The sequence below is a fragment of the Oncorhynchus clarkii genome, chromosome 7, assembly GCF_045791955.1.
Source record: "Oncorhynchus clarkii lewisi isolate Uvic-CL-2024 chromosome 7, UVic_Ocla_1.0, whole genome shotgun sequence".
In the NCBI taxonomy this organism is placed as follows: domain Eukaryota; kingdom Metazoa; phylum Chordata; class Actinopteri; order Salmoniformes; family Salmonidae; genus Oncorhynchus; species Oncorhynchus clarkii.
The window spans coordinates 44927738-44943770 of record NC_092153.1 but is presented as its reverse complement, the minus strand read 5'-3'; the positions used below and the strand labels follow the sequence as shown (position 1 = coordinate 44943770).

Genomic DNA, 16033 nt, shown 5'->3' with positions numbered 1-16033 from the left:
CCTTTGGAGAAGTCCTCCAGTAGAGTCTGTAGTGTGCCGCACACATTTTATTTTAGTGTCAAATGTACCGTGAACTTCTCCATGTTTCCCTCTTTGTTTGTCTTCTCTCTGTCTCTTCAGCTTTGTTTTTCCACCTAAACCAGCATGTCTGCTCACCAGCATCAAAGTCAGATGTTTAAGCTCTTTTGCTTGGCAAAGGGAGCACTCTGTGTACATGCACTCTTTCTTTAGGTCCTCACAGCAGAAAGACTCAATAAGGTTCTCAATGTTGTTGCAGCTGATCACATTGTGATACTGTCGTTTGTCCACCATGAACTGGACTTTGACGTGGATTTTGCAGAGGCATGTGTCCCTATCCTGGACTGTTGGCTTGACAACCCAAATTCTTCTTTTGAAGAATTCATAGTAGGACATTTTAATCTCTGAATATTCCCTCTTAAACTTATGATAAAGGTTCTGAATTGTACCATTCAAGAAGCGCATCTTTTTCTTCTTGTTCCTCGTTAGTGTGTCCTTTTTCCCAGTTGTTGCTCTGTTGTCATCATGTTCATAGAATCTAGTGATTTTGTCTCCTGTGGCTGTAATAAATCTGTTACACTGCTTTTTAATGGAGTATTGAAGACTTGTTGGCCTGTTTCCCTTTTCCCTCATTCTCTGTTTGTGGCTTTGACCAGGCCATACTTTCTCAGGATGTAGCCTCTGAGCATTTTTGATGCCACTTGTTTGTCCTTGGCACTGAACATGTTTTGATACTTTTTGCTTTAACTCTGCATTGATGGAATCTTGAAACAATTAAATCCTTCTCAAGTTATTCAGAGTTCCCTTCATTTGCTGTTTTGTCTTTGTCTTTGGGGAATACCTTTTTTGTATTTCTCAGCTTTCCGTAAAGCATTATGAAGTTTGACATTTGTCATGCAAAGATCTCTGTATGTTTTTGAGCGACCTCTTCCAACCTTTTTCCTTCCTGCGAGTATTCGACTTTTCATTCCTCTTGCAGACAATGAGGAAGGGGTATCAGGGCATGCATCGGGGTAGGTAAGTTAGTGGCAGTTATGTTGACCTCTGACTGCAAGTCATCTGGTGACTGAGGTGGTGTGTTGCCTGATAGGTAAGGTCTCCATTGCAACTTTTATCTTTAAAGCCTGTCTTCTATTCCGTTGGTTGCATTTCAGTTTTCTTCGCTTGCTTCTTTGTTCTCGCTTTGTAAGTTCAGAGATAGATTTCACTTCTCCCTTCTCTTTTTTCTTCCAGTATCTTTGCAGATGTTCCTGGTATCGTATAGGATCCTTTTTGATTTTATTTCTATGTCTGTGCTGTTTTATGTGGCATCTTCTAATTAATTTAAAACATGATTAAATAAACCTAAAGTAAAAAACATAATGGATCATTTGCACCACGTTCTGTCATTTCCACCACAGTTAAGTTTGTAACGGAAATTACTGTGGTGGAAATTATGCTTAATACAGTTTTTGGAGAAAAATGACAGGCAGTTTAACATGCTTTGGCTAGTATTACAACTAGCATATAGTTTACAATAAATACATCAAATATACAAAATTCTACCACAAATTAAAGAAATTATAGCCTGTTTGGAAATGTCTGTCAAAAATAATATTCTCTACACAAGCAAACTTCTGGACATCACATCTGGAACAAATGTCCGCTGCAGCCATGTGCTTCAGTGTCACATTAAGTTTCCATGGTAACATTCTCTTGAAAAAAGTGTATCAATGAGTTATTTGTCCTCAGTGGTGGAAATGACACCACTACCAAAGGACAGGTATATTTTGTGTGAAGAAATATATAAAAGGCATACTCAAAGTACATTTTGATGTAGATTTTATGCCATTGACTCTTTCTATAGTAAATAACATTATATAATGTGTAATTATTAATGTCTTCTCATAGAAAAACATAGTAGAAGCTCAAATGTCTGGGTCAGGGACAAGAGCAAAACAGTGAAATGTAGGTATAAAATGTATCTGAGAAGTAGCTAAAATACTTGATAGAAAGGTGTTAAAAAAGTCTGGGGTGATTGTTGTGTGAACTTTACATATACAGTACCAGTCAAAAGTTTGGACACACGTACTCATTCAAGGGTTTTTCTTTATTTTTTACTATTTTCTACATTGTAGAATAATTGTGAAGACATCACAACCATGAAATAACACATATAACACAAATTCTCAGGTGGGAGAATCTATGTTTTCTATTTCTTTGTTTTTTTTGCCTAGTGTGGTTCCCAATCAGAGGCAGCTGTTTATCGTTGTCTCTGATTGGGGATCATATATAAGTTGTGATTTTCCGTTTGGGTTTTGTGGGGAGTTATTTTCTGTTTAGCTGTTTTGTTGCCTGACAGAACTGTGCGCGTTCGTTTCTATGCTTTGTTATTTTGTTGCGATGTTCAGTTTATTAAAAATCATGAACGCCTACAACGCTGCACCTTGGTCTCCTTCTTCAACCCACGAGAGTCGTTACAATATGTAATCACGTAGTAACCAAAAAACTGTTAAATAAGTCATTATACTGTATATTTTAGATTCTTCAAAGTAGCCACCCTTTGCCTTGATGACAGATTTACACACTCTTGGCATTCTGTCAATCAGCTTCATGAGGTAGTCAACTGGAATGCATTTCAATTGACAGGGGTGCCTTGTTAAAAGTTAATTTGTGGGATTTCTTTCTTCCTTAATGTGTTTGAGCCAATCAGTTGTGTTGTGACAAGGTAGGGGTGGTATACAGAAGATAACCCTATTTGGTAAAAGACCATGTCCATATTATGGCAAGAACAACTCAAATAAGCAAAGAGAAACCACAGTCCATTACTTTAAGACATGAAGGTCAGTCAATATGGAAAATGTCAAGAACTTTGAAAGTTTCTTCAAGTGCAGTCGCAAAAACCATCAAGCACTATGATGAAGCTGACTCTCATGAGGACCGACACAGGAAAGGAAGACCTTTGCTGCAGAGGATAGGTTCATTAGAGTTACCAGCCTCAGAAATTGCAAAAAAATGCTTCACAGAGTTCAAGTAACAGACACATCTCAACTTCAACTGTTCAGAGGAGACTGCGTGAATCAGGCCTTCGTTGCTGCAAAAAAAAAAACTAAAGGACACCAATAAAAGAGGAGACTTGCTTGGGCCAAGAAACACAAGCAATGAACTGGTGGAAATCTGTCCTTTGGACTCCAAATTTGATATTTTTGGTTCCAACCGCCATGTCTTTGTGAAACACAGAGTAGGTGAACAGATGATCTCTGCATGCGTGGTTCCCACCGTGAAGCATGGAGGAGGAGGTTTGATTGTGTGGGGGTGCTTTTGCTGGTGACACTGTTGTGATTTATTTAGAATTCAAGGCACACTTAACCAGCATGGCTACCGCAGAATTCTGCAGCGATATGCCATCCCATCTGGTTTGCTCTTAGTGGGACTGTCATTTGTTTTTCAACTGGACAATGACCAAAACACACCTCCAGGCTGTGTAAGGGCTATTTGACCAATAAGGAGAGTGATGGAGTGCTGCATCAGATGACCTGGCCTCCACAATCACCTGACCTCAATCCAATTAATATGGTTAGGGATGAGTTGGACCGCAAAGTGAAGGGAAAGCAGCCAACAAGTGCTCAGCATATGTGGGAACTCCTTCAAGCTGGTTGAGAGAATGCCAAGAGTGTGCAAAGCTGTCATCAAAGCAAAGAGTGGCTACTTTGAAGAATCTAAAATATATATTGACTTACTTAACACTTTTTTTGGTTACTACATGATTCCATATGTGTTATTTCATGGTTTTGTCTTCACAATTAATCTGCAATGTTGAAAACAGGAAAAATAATGCAAAACCCTTGAATGAGCAGGTGCGTCCAAACTTTTGACTGGTACTGTGTATGAAGAAAAAAATGTTGTGAAATAAAATCCTCAACATTTAGAACATACAGCGGGGCAAAAAAGTATTTAGTCAGCCACCAATTGTGCAAGTTCTCCCACTTAAAAAGATGAGAGAGGCCTGTAATTTTCATCATAGGTACACTTCAACTATGACCGACAAAATGAGAAAGAAAATCCAGAAAATCACATTGTAGGATTTGTAATGAATTTATTTGCAAATTATGGTGGAAAATAAGTATTGGGGGTCGCAATGTGTAGTGACGATCAACTACACACCGTGCCCACCAAGTAGTGCCAATCAAGAGTTGGGTTCAGTAGGGTCTGGCTCAAGCACATATGTGTACTAGCGAGTGTTGTACTAGCTACGTATCAAGTGTTGTATTGTGCTAGCTAGACAAAACCAAATAGCTAGTGTTGCAATGTGCTAGCTAGCTAATGTGTACTAGCTAGCTAGCCAAACCCAACTAGCTAGTGCTGTATTGTGCTAGCTAGATAGCTAGTGTGTATTAGCTAACTAGCTAACCAAACCAGTATGATTGTTAGCTAGCATGCTAGCTAGCCCAACTGCTACAACCAAAACAAATGTTTGAAACAATAACAATTGTTTCAATTGTTGAACTGCATCCAGTTCAACATCCATTTGAGGGTTCCTCCTAGCGGGTCCGTCCAGTTGCTTGCTATACTGTCCATCTCGGTGCTCTATACAGTCTGTCCCCGTCCAACTCAGAGTTATAGCTGACTCTATTATTTTACATTACCCTAAACATGATGGAATTCATTGCTGAAATAATTCAGAAACCACACTTGTGTGGAAACACCTGTGGTTTCGATATACTTTCTATCCCTCATTTACTCAAGTGATTCCTTTATTTTGGCATTTCCCAGTAGGCACTTTTTTAGAGTATGCACAGTTACTCAGGTAAGATCTGACCCTTTTTTCAAGTTTGTCTAAAATGACATACCCAAATCTAACTGCCTGTAGCTCAGGACCTGAAGCAAAGATATGCATATTCATGATACCATTTGAAAGGAAACACTTTGAAGTGTGTGGAAATTAATGTAGGAGAATATAACACATTCGATCTGGTAAAAGATAATACAAAGAAATAAACATGCTTTTTTGCACTATCATCTTTGAAATGCAAGAGAAAGGCCCAGGCAATTTAGAATTTGGCCACTAGATGGCAGCAGTTTAGACTGATCCAATGAACCATTGCATATCTGTTCAAAATGTTGCATCAAGTCTGCCCAACTTTGCCTAATTGGTTTATTATATACATTTTCAAGTTCATAATTGTGCACTCTCCTCAAATAATAGCATGGTATTATTTCACTGTAATAGCTACTGTAAATTGGACAGTGCAGTTAGATTAAAAATCATTTAAGCTTTCTGCCCATATCAGATATTTGAATGATTGTTCTCTTTAATCACATTACATAATATTTTAACATGACATCTGAACTAAATGTTCTTTGTGGTATTTTATTGAATTTCAGCACAGACATTTGAATTGTGACTACACAAACATTGAGATTGAATTGTAAGAGCTTCTATAGGATTCTATAAATGGAGAGTGCTAGCGCACTTACGAAACAATACTTAGCCTACTGATGCTTTGCCATCAGTAATTTCAGTATATTCTGAATGAAAATGGTTTGCACAGAAGAGGAATGTGTCATAACACCTTGAAATAACATGTCAGCTACTCTAGGTCAGTTAAGTTATGAGTGTTTTATGCCAATGATAAGGATTACAACAACATTTGAATGGAAATCTAGATAATTATGCTCTAAATGTTCCTGTCAGAAAAAGGTTAGGTTTGTCTATGGGGTTGAGGTCAGAGATCCTTGGATATGTCATGGAACTCAACACGCATGGCACTGAAATGTACATGGCAGGGCCAAAGAACCAGTTAGGGTTGCAACATAGCGTAACAGTCTACAGATGTATTTTTTTATGGACTGTCTGACAGCCATAATTACTTGATTTTAAAGATAAATTATGCCATCCTTGTATTTTGGATTAAATGAGGCTTCATGTTTCTTTAGGAATTAGTGATGGAATGTAAATATTTGAAAATGATGTTATCATTGATCACATCAATGTTTGGTGTATCGAATTTCACCCTCCCAGACAGAAGATTATAAACTAGTAGGAGCCATACCTATCACAGTAATAGATGAATGTTCTAGAGAGAAAGAGTTCAAGTAAAGCAGCAAATGTAAGTTGCACGTGACCATCAGAATTAAATATATTGTATGGCTTACAGCTGAGATATGGTAACCTTGTCTCTTGATCTCTGTCTCTGTCCCTCTGTGTTCAATGTAATTAGACTAAAACCCATATAATCCTTCCAGATAATCTGTGAAATGGTTCTCTCCCTCTTCTCTTCTTCTCCCTTCACAACCCTTTGTATGTCTACCTTTCCCTACTCCCTCTAAAGAACCTCTCATCAAGCCATGGGCGGGCATTAGTGGGATCAGAGTCAAGCCCACTCACATAAACTATGTCATTAAGGAAGTAGCACACCAGTAAATTAATCCTCTAATCCATTAATTTTTTTCAAACAAATGCTTTTACAGCAGTGAAATTTACCATCTGTATTTCACCATGACGTTGGTTTTTATGGCCGACATAGACCAGTAGTAAAGCTCTAGAAATATTACAGTGGATGATTGTCGCCATGTCCTAGTGGATTACATTGGCTGGACATGTGAGAACTATTCAGTACTCTCAATTACTGGCAACGTGTCATCATAAGGTATTAAGTGGTTAGTTTACCAACTGTGTCTGATTTATCCAGACGAAGATTGATTTGATAATAACACATGGTGTCTGGTTCAGTAGCTGTCCAACATCCATTAACGCTCCTTTTGAATCTAATGACTGTCTCAGGTCTCTTCTTAAAACCATGCAGCCGTTAACATCATGTAACGTATGTATCTTTCAGATCCCCCAGATTAGTTATGCGTCCACGGCTCCAGAGCTGAGTGACAAAAGTCGTTATGAGTTCTTCTCCCGCGTGGTCCCTCCTGACTCCTACCAGGCCCAGGCCATGGTGGACATCGTCAAGGCTATGGGGTGGAACTATGTATCTACACTGGCCTCAGAAGGAAACTACGGTGAGAGTGGAGTCGATGCCTTCCTCCAGATTTCTCGAGAGGCAGGTTTGTACCGAATTTAGTGGGGAATTCAAATGTTCTGGTGTAGCCTAACCATGGCCAACATGGTGTTGGAACTGATGGTACTATATGGGGAGGACATGACGTCCAATGGAGGAGCAGCCTTGGTTTGGGTCTTGTCTTTCTTCTCCCTTCATTCAGGAGGTTTATGCATCGGCCAATCCATCAAAATCCCTCGAGAGCCGAAACCAGGTGGATTTGATAAGATCATCAAGAGACTAATGGAGACCTCTAATGCTCGTGGGGTCATCATCTTTGCCAATGAGGACGACATCAGGTTAGTGGCAAACTAGTTCCTTTCCCTAGGACTGTTGTCACATAACCACCATGCTACTTGTTCTCTAAGCACCACAGTACCAAGTTCCTATAGACTCAAAGCTAATGAAGGTCCAGTGTGCTAATCCATTATCACCACTTATCACAGACGTGTCTTGGAGGCAGCAAAGAGGGCTAACCTGACGGGTCACTTCCTGTTTGTGGGCTCTGACAGCTGGGGGGCCAAGAGCTCCCCCATCCTGGACCAGGAGGATGTGGCTGAGGGGGCTGTCACCATCCTCCCCAAGAGGGCCTCCATCGATGGTAAGGCAAACACATGAAAAAGATATTGCAGAGATACATTGTATTTTGGTGTTCAATATGAATTTAACTTTAGTGGGGGATGGGAAAGTCTGGGAAAGTCTTAAACATAAGGTGATAGTGATGCTCTGTTGGTCCTTTGCCCAGGGTTCGACAACTACTTCACCTCGAGATCTCTGAAAAACAACAGAAGGAACATCTGGTTTGCAGAATACTGGGAGGACGACTTCAAATGTAAACTCACTCGACCAGGTATCAAGTACGACCTTGGTAGAAGAAAATGTACAGGTAGGAAAAGAGGTTATTTCTGACATATTTCAAAGGTTTATCTCAAATAAGCCGATTTACTTACAGGCTACACAGGTTTTATCCATTGTATGCCACCCTTCCTCCCTTCTTCAGGGGAAGAGAGAATTGCCCAGGAATCTCAGTACGAGCAGGAAGGGAAAGTACAGTTTGTGATAGACGCGGTGTATGCCATGGCCCATGCCTTACACAGCATGCACCTGGACCTCTGTCCGGGCTCCATGGGCATCTGTGAGAAGATGGACCCAGTGGAAGGGAGTCAGCTGCTCCATTACATTCGCTCAGTCAACTTTAATGGTGAGTTGGAAATGTATAGACCAGGGATTGTTAAAAAGGGTCTTGAGAAATTTCGTTGGAGCAGTAGTTAATCAGGTCTGGGAACGTTCAATGAACTTTGTTTGGATCGAGTTTGAAATTCTATCTTCTATCCTGACCTTTCTTTTTGTTGTGGCTGTCAAGTCAGATAATACTCTTGATAATTGAAATGATATATTTTTATAATTAAAGCCCAAACAGAGGAAATGTCCTGGTTTCATGAAGCATTTTCCACTACTGGTTCCCATCACATCCCATCAGAGAGGTTAGTCTGAGAGGTCAGTCACTCCAAAAAAGTGTGGATGGAAGTCAGTCTGAAGACATCACTGCACTCTGTGTTAACCTCTTCAATGCACTATTCTTCCACAGGGCAGCCTCTCTTCCTTCTTCATACACAAGAAACACTCCTCTTTTCATCTCCATCTTTCACAAAAAATATTTTTCTTGGAGTCCAAGGAGCTTTCTATGAAAAGCAAAGCTATTTCCTTTTCCTTGTTTGTGGATGACCTTTGCTTGTGTGGAAGCCCTCTGATTCAATGCTTGAAGGGAACAGAGAGTACAGAAATAGCGGGATGTATGGAAAGGAACCCTCAGCAGGAAGAATCTTATGCTCAGCTTTGCACTGGTTGCATAAGACATGAGCTTTAGGTTCACCGTAGGTTTCATTTTTCTTTGTTCAAAGGTAAAAGCATTGCACTATTGGCCCACTAGCGGGTAGCCCTGTTACAAATCCTTGCTCCTCTATCCAACAGGTAGTGCAGGGACTGGGGTCATGTTCAATGAGAATGGAGATGCTCCTGGTCGCTACGACATCTTCCAGTTCCAACTTTCCAACACCACCAACCCTGGCTACCGGTGTATTGGCCAGTGGACAAACAATCTGCGACTCAATGTAAACATTTGTTTTGGTCTATTTTATTTTTCAATGACGATGTTCACTTTATCAGTGTTGCTATTGCATTGAAGAATGTACTGTTTGTGTTTTGAGTTGACAACCTTTCAATTTAACCAAACTCATTCCAGTTATTCATGCACTTTTATTTAGCTCCATTTGGTCATTCATTCTCTTTTCCCCAGTAATGACATGATGTGACTACTTCAGGAGTTCACTTGATGTTCTTCAACATTGTCTCTGTCTCTGTTTAAAGGCTGAGGAGATGCAGTGGTCGGGTGGGGACCGTGCAGTCCCTGACTCGGTGTGCAGTTTCCCCTGTGAGCTAGGAGAGAGGAAGAAGATGGTGAAGGGTGTACCCTGTTGCTGGCACTGCGAACTGTGCGACGGATATCAATACCAGCTGGATGAGCTAAACTGTGACATGTGTCCCTTCGATATGCGTCCCATGCCAAACCGAACGGGCTGCCGGTCCACACCCATCATCAAACTGGAGTGGAGCTCCCCCTGGGCCATCATCCCTGTGTTCCTGGCTGTCCTGGGCATCCTGGCCACCTCTGGATGCATCATCACCTTCATCCGCTTTAACGACACCCCCATCGTCCGAGCCTCCGGTCGGGAGCTCAGCTACGTTCTCCTGACAGGCATCTTCCTCATCTACCTGATCACTTTCCTCATGATCGCAGAGCCCAGCGCCCCAGTGTGTGCATTCCGCAGGCTGCTGCTGGGCCTGGGCATGTGTATTACCTACTCAGCTATGCTCACCAAGACCAACCGCATTTACCGTATTTTTGAGCAGGGCAAGAAAGCAGTCACGCCACCTCCATTCATCAGCCCTGCTTCTCAGCTGATCATCACCTTTATACTCATTGGAGTGCAGGTGAGTGAGTTGCTGCCTCTCTCCTATTGCATTTGATGAAAACAAGGCAGTAATACAACAGTGCTTGTTAAAGACACAAGAAATGGTATCTGGAATGGTATACAGGAGAATTAGATTGATCTGCTGAATCATGGGCCACATCAATCTTGGGATCATTCTCTGTATCTCCACAGTTACTTGGCATTTTCATCTGGTTCGGAGTGGTGCCCCCACACACCATCATAGACTATGAGGAGCAGCGGCCGCCCAACCCAGAGTTTGCACGTGGGGTCCTGAAATGTGACATGTCCGACCTGGCCCTGGTCCTCTGCTTGAGCTACAGTATCGTGCTGATGGTGACCTGCACTGTGTATGCCATCAAGAGCAGAGGGGTGCCAGAGACCTTCAACGAGGCCAAGCCCATTGGCTTCACCATGTACACCACCTGTATCATCTGGCTGGCCTTTGTGCCCATCTTCTTTGGTACAGCACAGTCTACTGAGAAGGTTTGAAAATCAATCACATTTCTATATTTGCTGGTATTTATCCATTGGCAGAGAAAGACAATTTTTTATATACTTAAAAAAGCAACCCTAGAACTATCAGTATGTTTTCTAGAATAGGTTCTAGACTGTTATCAAATGCTTGTTTGTTACCTTTAATATCAGATTTTATCCATGAGGCACTCACAGTATGTTCAGCATCCTCTTCATTGACTTACAGCGGAACAATGGTCAGGATTTAAAAGAAGGAAGTACACTATAAATACAAAAGTATGTGGACGCCCCTTCAAATGAGTGGATTCGGCTATTTCAGCCACACCCTTTTCTGACAGGTCTGTAAAATCGAGCACACAGCCATGCAATCTCCATAGACAAACATTGGCAGTAGAATGGCCTTACTGAAGAACTCAGTGACTTTCAACGTGGCACGATCACAGGATGTCATCTTTCAAACAAGTTAGTTCGTAACATTTCTGCCCTGCTAGAGCTGCCCCAGTCAACTGTAAGTGCTGTTATTGTGAAGTGGAAACGTCTAGGAGCAACAACGGCTCAGACGCAAAGTGGTAGTCAACACAAGCTCACAGAAGGGAACCACCGAGTCCTGAAGCGTGTAGCAGGTAAAAATCATCTGTCCTCAGTTGCAACACTCACTACCGAGTTTCAAACTGCCTCTGGAAGCAACGTCAGTGTCATGGCTAGTTGAAGGACTGGACCAAGGTGCAGCATGGTAAGCGTACATTTTTTCTTTATTCAAAAATGACGCCGACAAAACGAAGAACAAAAACCAAACCATGAAGCTTTGGGCTCTGAACAAAGACAAAGTTAACTTCCCACAAAACAGGTGGGGAAAAAGGGTACCTAAGTATGGTTCTCAATCAGAGACAATGATAGACAGCTGCCTCTGATTGAGAACCACACCCGGCCAAACACATAGAAATAGAAAATCATAGAACATAGACTGCCCACCCAAATCACACCCTGACCAAACCAAAATAGAGACATAAAACGCTCTCTACGGTCAGGGCGTGACAGTCAGCACAATAATTGTTCGTCGGGAGCTTCATGAAATGGGTTTCCATGGCCGAGCAGCCACACACAAGCCTAAGATCACCATGTGCAATGCCAAGCGTCACCTGGAGTGGTGTAAAGCTCTCCACCATTGGTCTCCGGAGCAGTGCAAATGCCTTCTCTGGAGTGTTGAATCATGCTTCACCATTTGGCAGTCTGATGGACAAATCTTGGTTTGGCGGATGCCAGGAGAACGCTACCTGCCCGAATGCATAGTGCCCACTGTAAAGTTTGGTGGAGGGGGAATAATGGTCTGGGGCTGTTTTTCATGGTCTGGCTAGGTCCCTTAATTCCAGTGAAGGGAAATCTCAACACTACAGCATACAATGACATTCTAGATGATTCTGTGCTTCCAACATTGTGCCAACAGTTTGGGAAGGCCCTTCCCTGTTTCAGCATGACAATGCCCCCGTGCACAAAGTGAGGTCCATACAGAAGTGGTTTGTTGAGATCATTGTGGCAGAACTTGACTGGCCTGCACAGAGATCTCAGATCTCAACCCCATCGTACACCTTTGGGATGAATTGGAACACCAACTGCAAGCCAGGCCTAATTTCCCAACATTAGAGCCCGACCTCACTAATATTTTTGTGGATGAATGGAAGCAAGTCCCCGCAGCAATATTCCAACATCTAGTGGAAAGCCTTCCCAGATTAGTGGAGGCTGTTAAAGCAGCAAAGGGGGGACCAACTCCATATTAATGTCCATGATTTTGGAATGAGAGAGTCTACGAGCATGTGTCCACTTACTTTTGGCAATGTAGTGTATGTTCAGTTTAGTAGAGTATGTTGTTAAATCAGTCAGCCTAAATTAAGTCTTTAAAGTCTTTTCACCTCTGCAAATCGAAATGAAATGAATCAAAGAGGTCAAAAAGAGGTCAGATAAGCTCAGTGATAAAATGGGTCTCTGAGAGACAAATAAATATCCACTACATGCTATTCAATTACACACTTACAGCTTAGAACATCTAAATATAGCATCAATAACATTTAGTTCTCAGATCGCATTAGTTGACATTTTTGACCAGACAGTATTACAACATTACAGTAACAGGGAAGGAGTGTTCTTAGATTGGATGCAAGGTTATTGATGCATTAGACTTTGAGAGGTACTCAGAAAAGTGTAAAGAATTGCAAGTTGATCAATAGGGAAGTGTGAATGTAAGGTGTTGGCAAACTTAGGGGGTTGGCTATTTTTTCTTACATTTTTCTACTGACTTCCCTCAATGTGTGAATTATTATTTTATATATATATATATATGTTTGTTTTTTAACTTTACCCCCTTTTTCTCCCCAATTTCATGATATCCAATTAGTAGTTACAGTCTTGTCCCAATCCTAGACAGGATTGTGTCTGGGGAAGGGTACCAAAACATTTCTGCAGGATTGAAGGTCCCCAAAAACACAGCGGCCTCCATCATTCTTAAATGAGCAATCGGGGGAGAAGGGCCTTGGTCAGGGAGGTAACCAAGAACCCGATGGTCACTCTGACAGAACTACAGAGTTCCTCTGTGGAGATGGGAGAACCTTCCAGAAGGGCAACCATCTCTGCAGCATTCCACCAATCAGGCCTTTATGTTAGAGTGGCCAGATGTAAGCCACTTCTCAGTAAAAGGCACATGACAGCCCACTTGGAGTTTGCCAAAAGGCACCTAAAGACTTTCAGACCATGAAAGAAGATTCTCTGGTCTGATGAAACCGAGATTGAACTCTTTGTCCTGAATGCCAAGCCTCAAGTCTGGAGGAAACTTGGCACCATCCTTACATTGTAGCATGATGGTAGCAGCATCATGCTGTGAGGATTTTTTTCAGCGGCAGGGACTGGGAGACTAGTCAGGTTTGAGGGAAAGATGAATGGAGCAAAGTGCAGAGAGATCCTTGATGAAAACCTTATCCAGAGTTATCAGGACCTCAGACTGGGGTGAAGGTTCACCTTCCAACAGGACAACAGCCTTAAGTGCACAGCCAAGACGACGCCAGAGTGGCTTCTTGGCAAGTCTTTGAATATCTTTGAGTGGCCCAGCCAGAGCTCGGACTTTAACAACGATCAAACATCTCTGGAAAGACCTGAAAAAACCTGTGCAGCGACGCTCCCCATCCAACCTGGCAGAGCTTGAGTGGATCTGCAGAGAAGAACGGGAGAAACTCCCCAAATACAGGTGTGCCAAGCTTGTAGCATCATACCCAAGAAGACTTGAGGCTGTAATCGCCTCTAAAGGTGCTTAAACAAAGTACTGAGTAAAGGGTTTATATACTTATGTACGTGTGATATTTTTTTATAGATTTGCAAAAATTTCTAAAAGCCTATTTTTGCTTTGTCATTATGGGGTATTGTGTGTAGACTGATGAGGGGAAAAACACAATTCAATCAATTGTAGAATAAGGCTGTAACGCAACAAAATGAGGGAAAAGTCAAGGGGTCTGAATACTTTCCAAATGCACTTTGGGTCTTTGTTAATTTATTTTTTCATGGCATGTATTTCTTCGTTTATTCATGACATGTACTGCTTTTGAATTGTCAGTGCATCGGACTCAGATCACAAGTCTGTTCTCAGTATTGTTGTTGCCAGCCTGACAACAGAGGAACAACACGTGAATAGACATGTTGAAGGCCCATAAATAGAGCACCACTCCTCAGTGCTTATACTGGGATATAAATCATTCATCCCAGGCTAAAAACACAACTGTCTCCTTGAGCATTCAGATGAAGAAACAACGTCTGTATACTGTGTACCTCCTATTTGACCTGCTGTCGATCAATTCTTCATACAATAATTAGGTATAATAAAGGTATGTCATGGGGATTGCCATGGAAAATATTATGTAAGACAACCTCCATACATTATTATTAATATTGATTGAATGTACAGTTTTACTGTATTCTCAGAATATTATCAGAATACTATATTCTCATTCTCAGATGTATTATCAGATAAATAGATGGAAGGATAGGCATAGGATAGAAAGGAAAAATAGGAAAAGGTGTATTTTGAATTGTGAACGCAACACAAACAATTCATTTAGTACTCAGCCAGGCAATCAAAACCCTATTGTAAAATGTCTAGGTGTATACTCAGGTATTTATTATTAACCTTCATCCTGCTTTCCCTCTGCTCTAGATGTTCATCCAGACCACCACCCTGACGGTGTCCATGAGCCTGAGTGCCACTGTGTCACTGGGCATGTTGTACGTCCCTAAGGTCTATGTCATCATCTTCCAACCGGAGCAGAACGTACAGAAACGCAAGCGCAGCTCCAAGGCTGTGGCTTCCACAGTGACCTCACAACTCTCCCAGAAAGACGACAAGCAGAACGGAGAGTCCAAAAGTAGTGCCATAGTGCCTGACCGATCACAGTGAGTAAAGCAGCGGCGGTATCCACTGATCCCTCACCTGTGCTACCTTATGTATTCACAATGATATAGAAACAGATTAGTGTTCATTTTTCACTAAAACAATTGGTAATTGTCTCTCTCTTCAATCACTTTAGATAATCCAGCAGGAAACCAGAGATGAATACGACACCTGGCACCTAACAGACGACAGCTTATAATGGTCTCCCTTGGCAAAGCACTCCCTCACATGCAGAGAGGGGGCTCCCGAGTGGCGCAGCGGTCTAAGGCATCACTACAGACCCTGGTTCGATTCCAGGCTGCATCACAACTGGCTGTGATTGGGAGTCCCATAGGGCGGCGCACAATTGGCCTAGCGTCGTCCGGGTTAGGGTTTGGCCAGGGTAGGCCGTCATTGTAAATAAGAATTTGTTCTTAACTGACTTGCCTAGTTAAATAAAGGTTAAGTAAAATTCAAATAAATAAATAAAAGCCAGTTTTTGATCAGTGGTGAAGGCTACATTGTCTCATGGTTGGAATGGAAATAAAGGAAAATGGAGATGCTACCTTTTCTGTAATTTGAAATACACACTCACTGACTCGCCACAGATGCTGTGACCTGACTGTAAATGGAACAGTCGACGCATTGGATCATCCTGGATCATCCTGAATCCTGAACAGAACACAATGAACATTGTGGACAGCTTTGCTAGATTTCAGGACAAAGTCTCCTTTTACATTAGGATATGTCTAAGCGACCATGGCAATGAATTAGTTCTCTTTGATTTCTCTCAGGACAATTAGTTGGATCAATAGTGAATAAAATGTTAAACCTTTTCCTCACTGGAAGACCTAAAGTAGGATCCTTTGAGAACAAGCTTCGTTGTTTACGTGATTTATCAGCACTGCATGGGTTGTGAGTTTGTGTGTACATTATACGAATGTTTCCACAGTACTGTTTGTATGGGTGTCACAACTTTGACACGTGGTTATACTTTACTTATTACACTGGAAGGAACTAGCTTCTCTATGCACCACTTTATCCTGGAATAACTAGTGTTGGGTTCTTGAATGACATAGTGATAAAGAGAAACAACTGTAGGGAATTCTGATTAC

At 41.7% G+C, this 16033-nt stretch overlaps 1 protein-coding gene across 1 annotated transcript in view; it reads left to right on the top strand.

Moving 5' to 3' along the window:
* Positions 1-14945, top strand: part of LOC139413356 (metabotropic glutamate receptor 6-like) — a 35363-nt gene extending 20418 nt beyond the window's left edge. The window contains exons 3-11 of the mRNA XM_071160618.1: positions 6837-7053; positions 7210-7345; positions 7493-7647; positions 7792-7932; positions 8047-8247; positions 9018-9157; positions 9414-10037; positions 10211-10522; positions 14706-14945. Of these exons, the coding sequence (XP_071016719.1) occupies positions 6837-7053; positions 7210-7345; positions 7493-7647; positions 7792-7932; positions 8047-8247; positions 9018-9157; positions 9414-10037; positions 10211-10522; positions 14706-14945 (2166 nt within the window). The remainder of the gene's footprint in view (positions 1-6836; positions 7054-7209; positions 7346-7492; positions 7648-7791; positions 7933-8046; positions 8248-9017; positions 9158-9413; positions 10038-10210; positions 10523-14705) is intronic.
* Positions 14946-16033: the final 1088 nt, after the last annotated feature.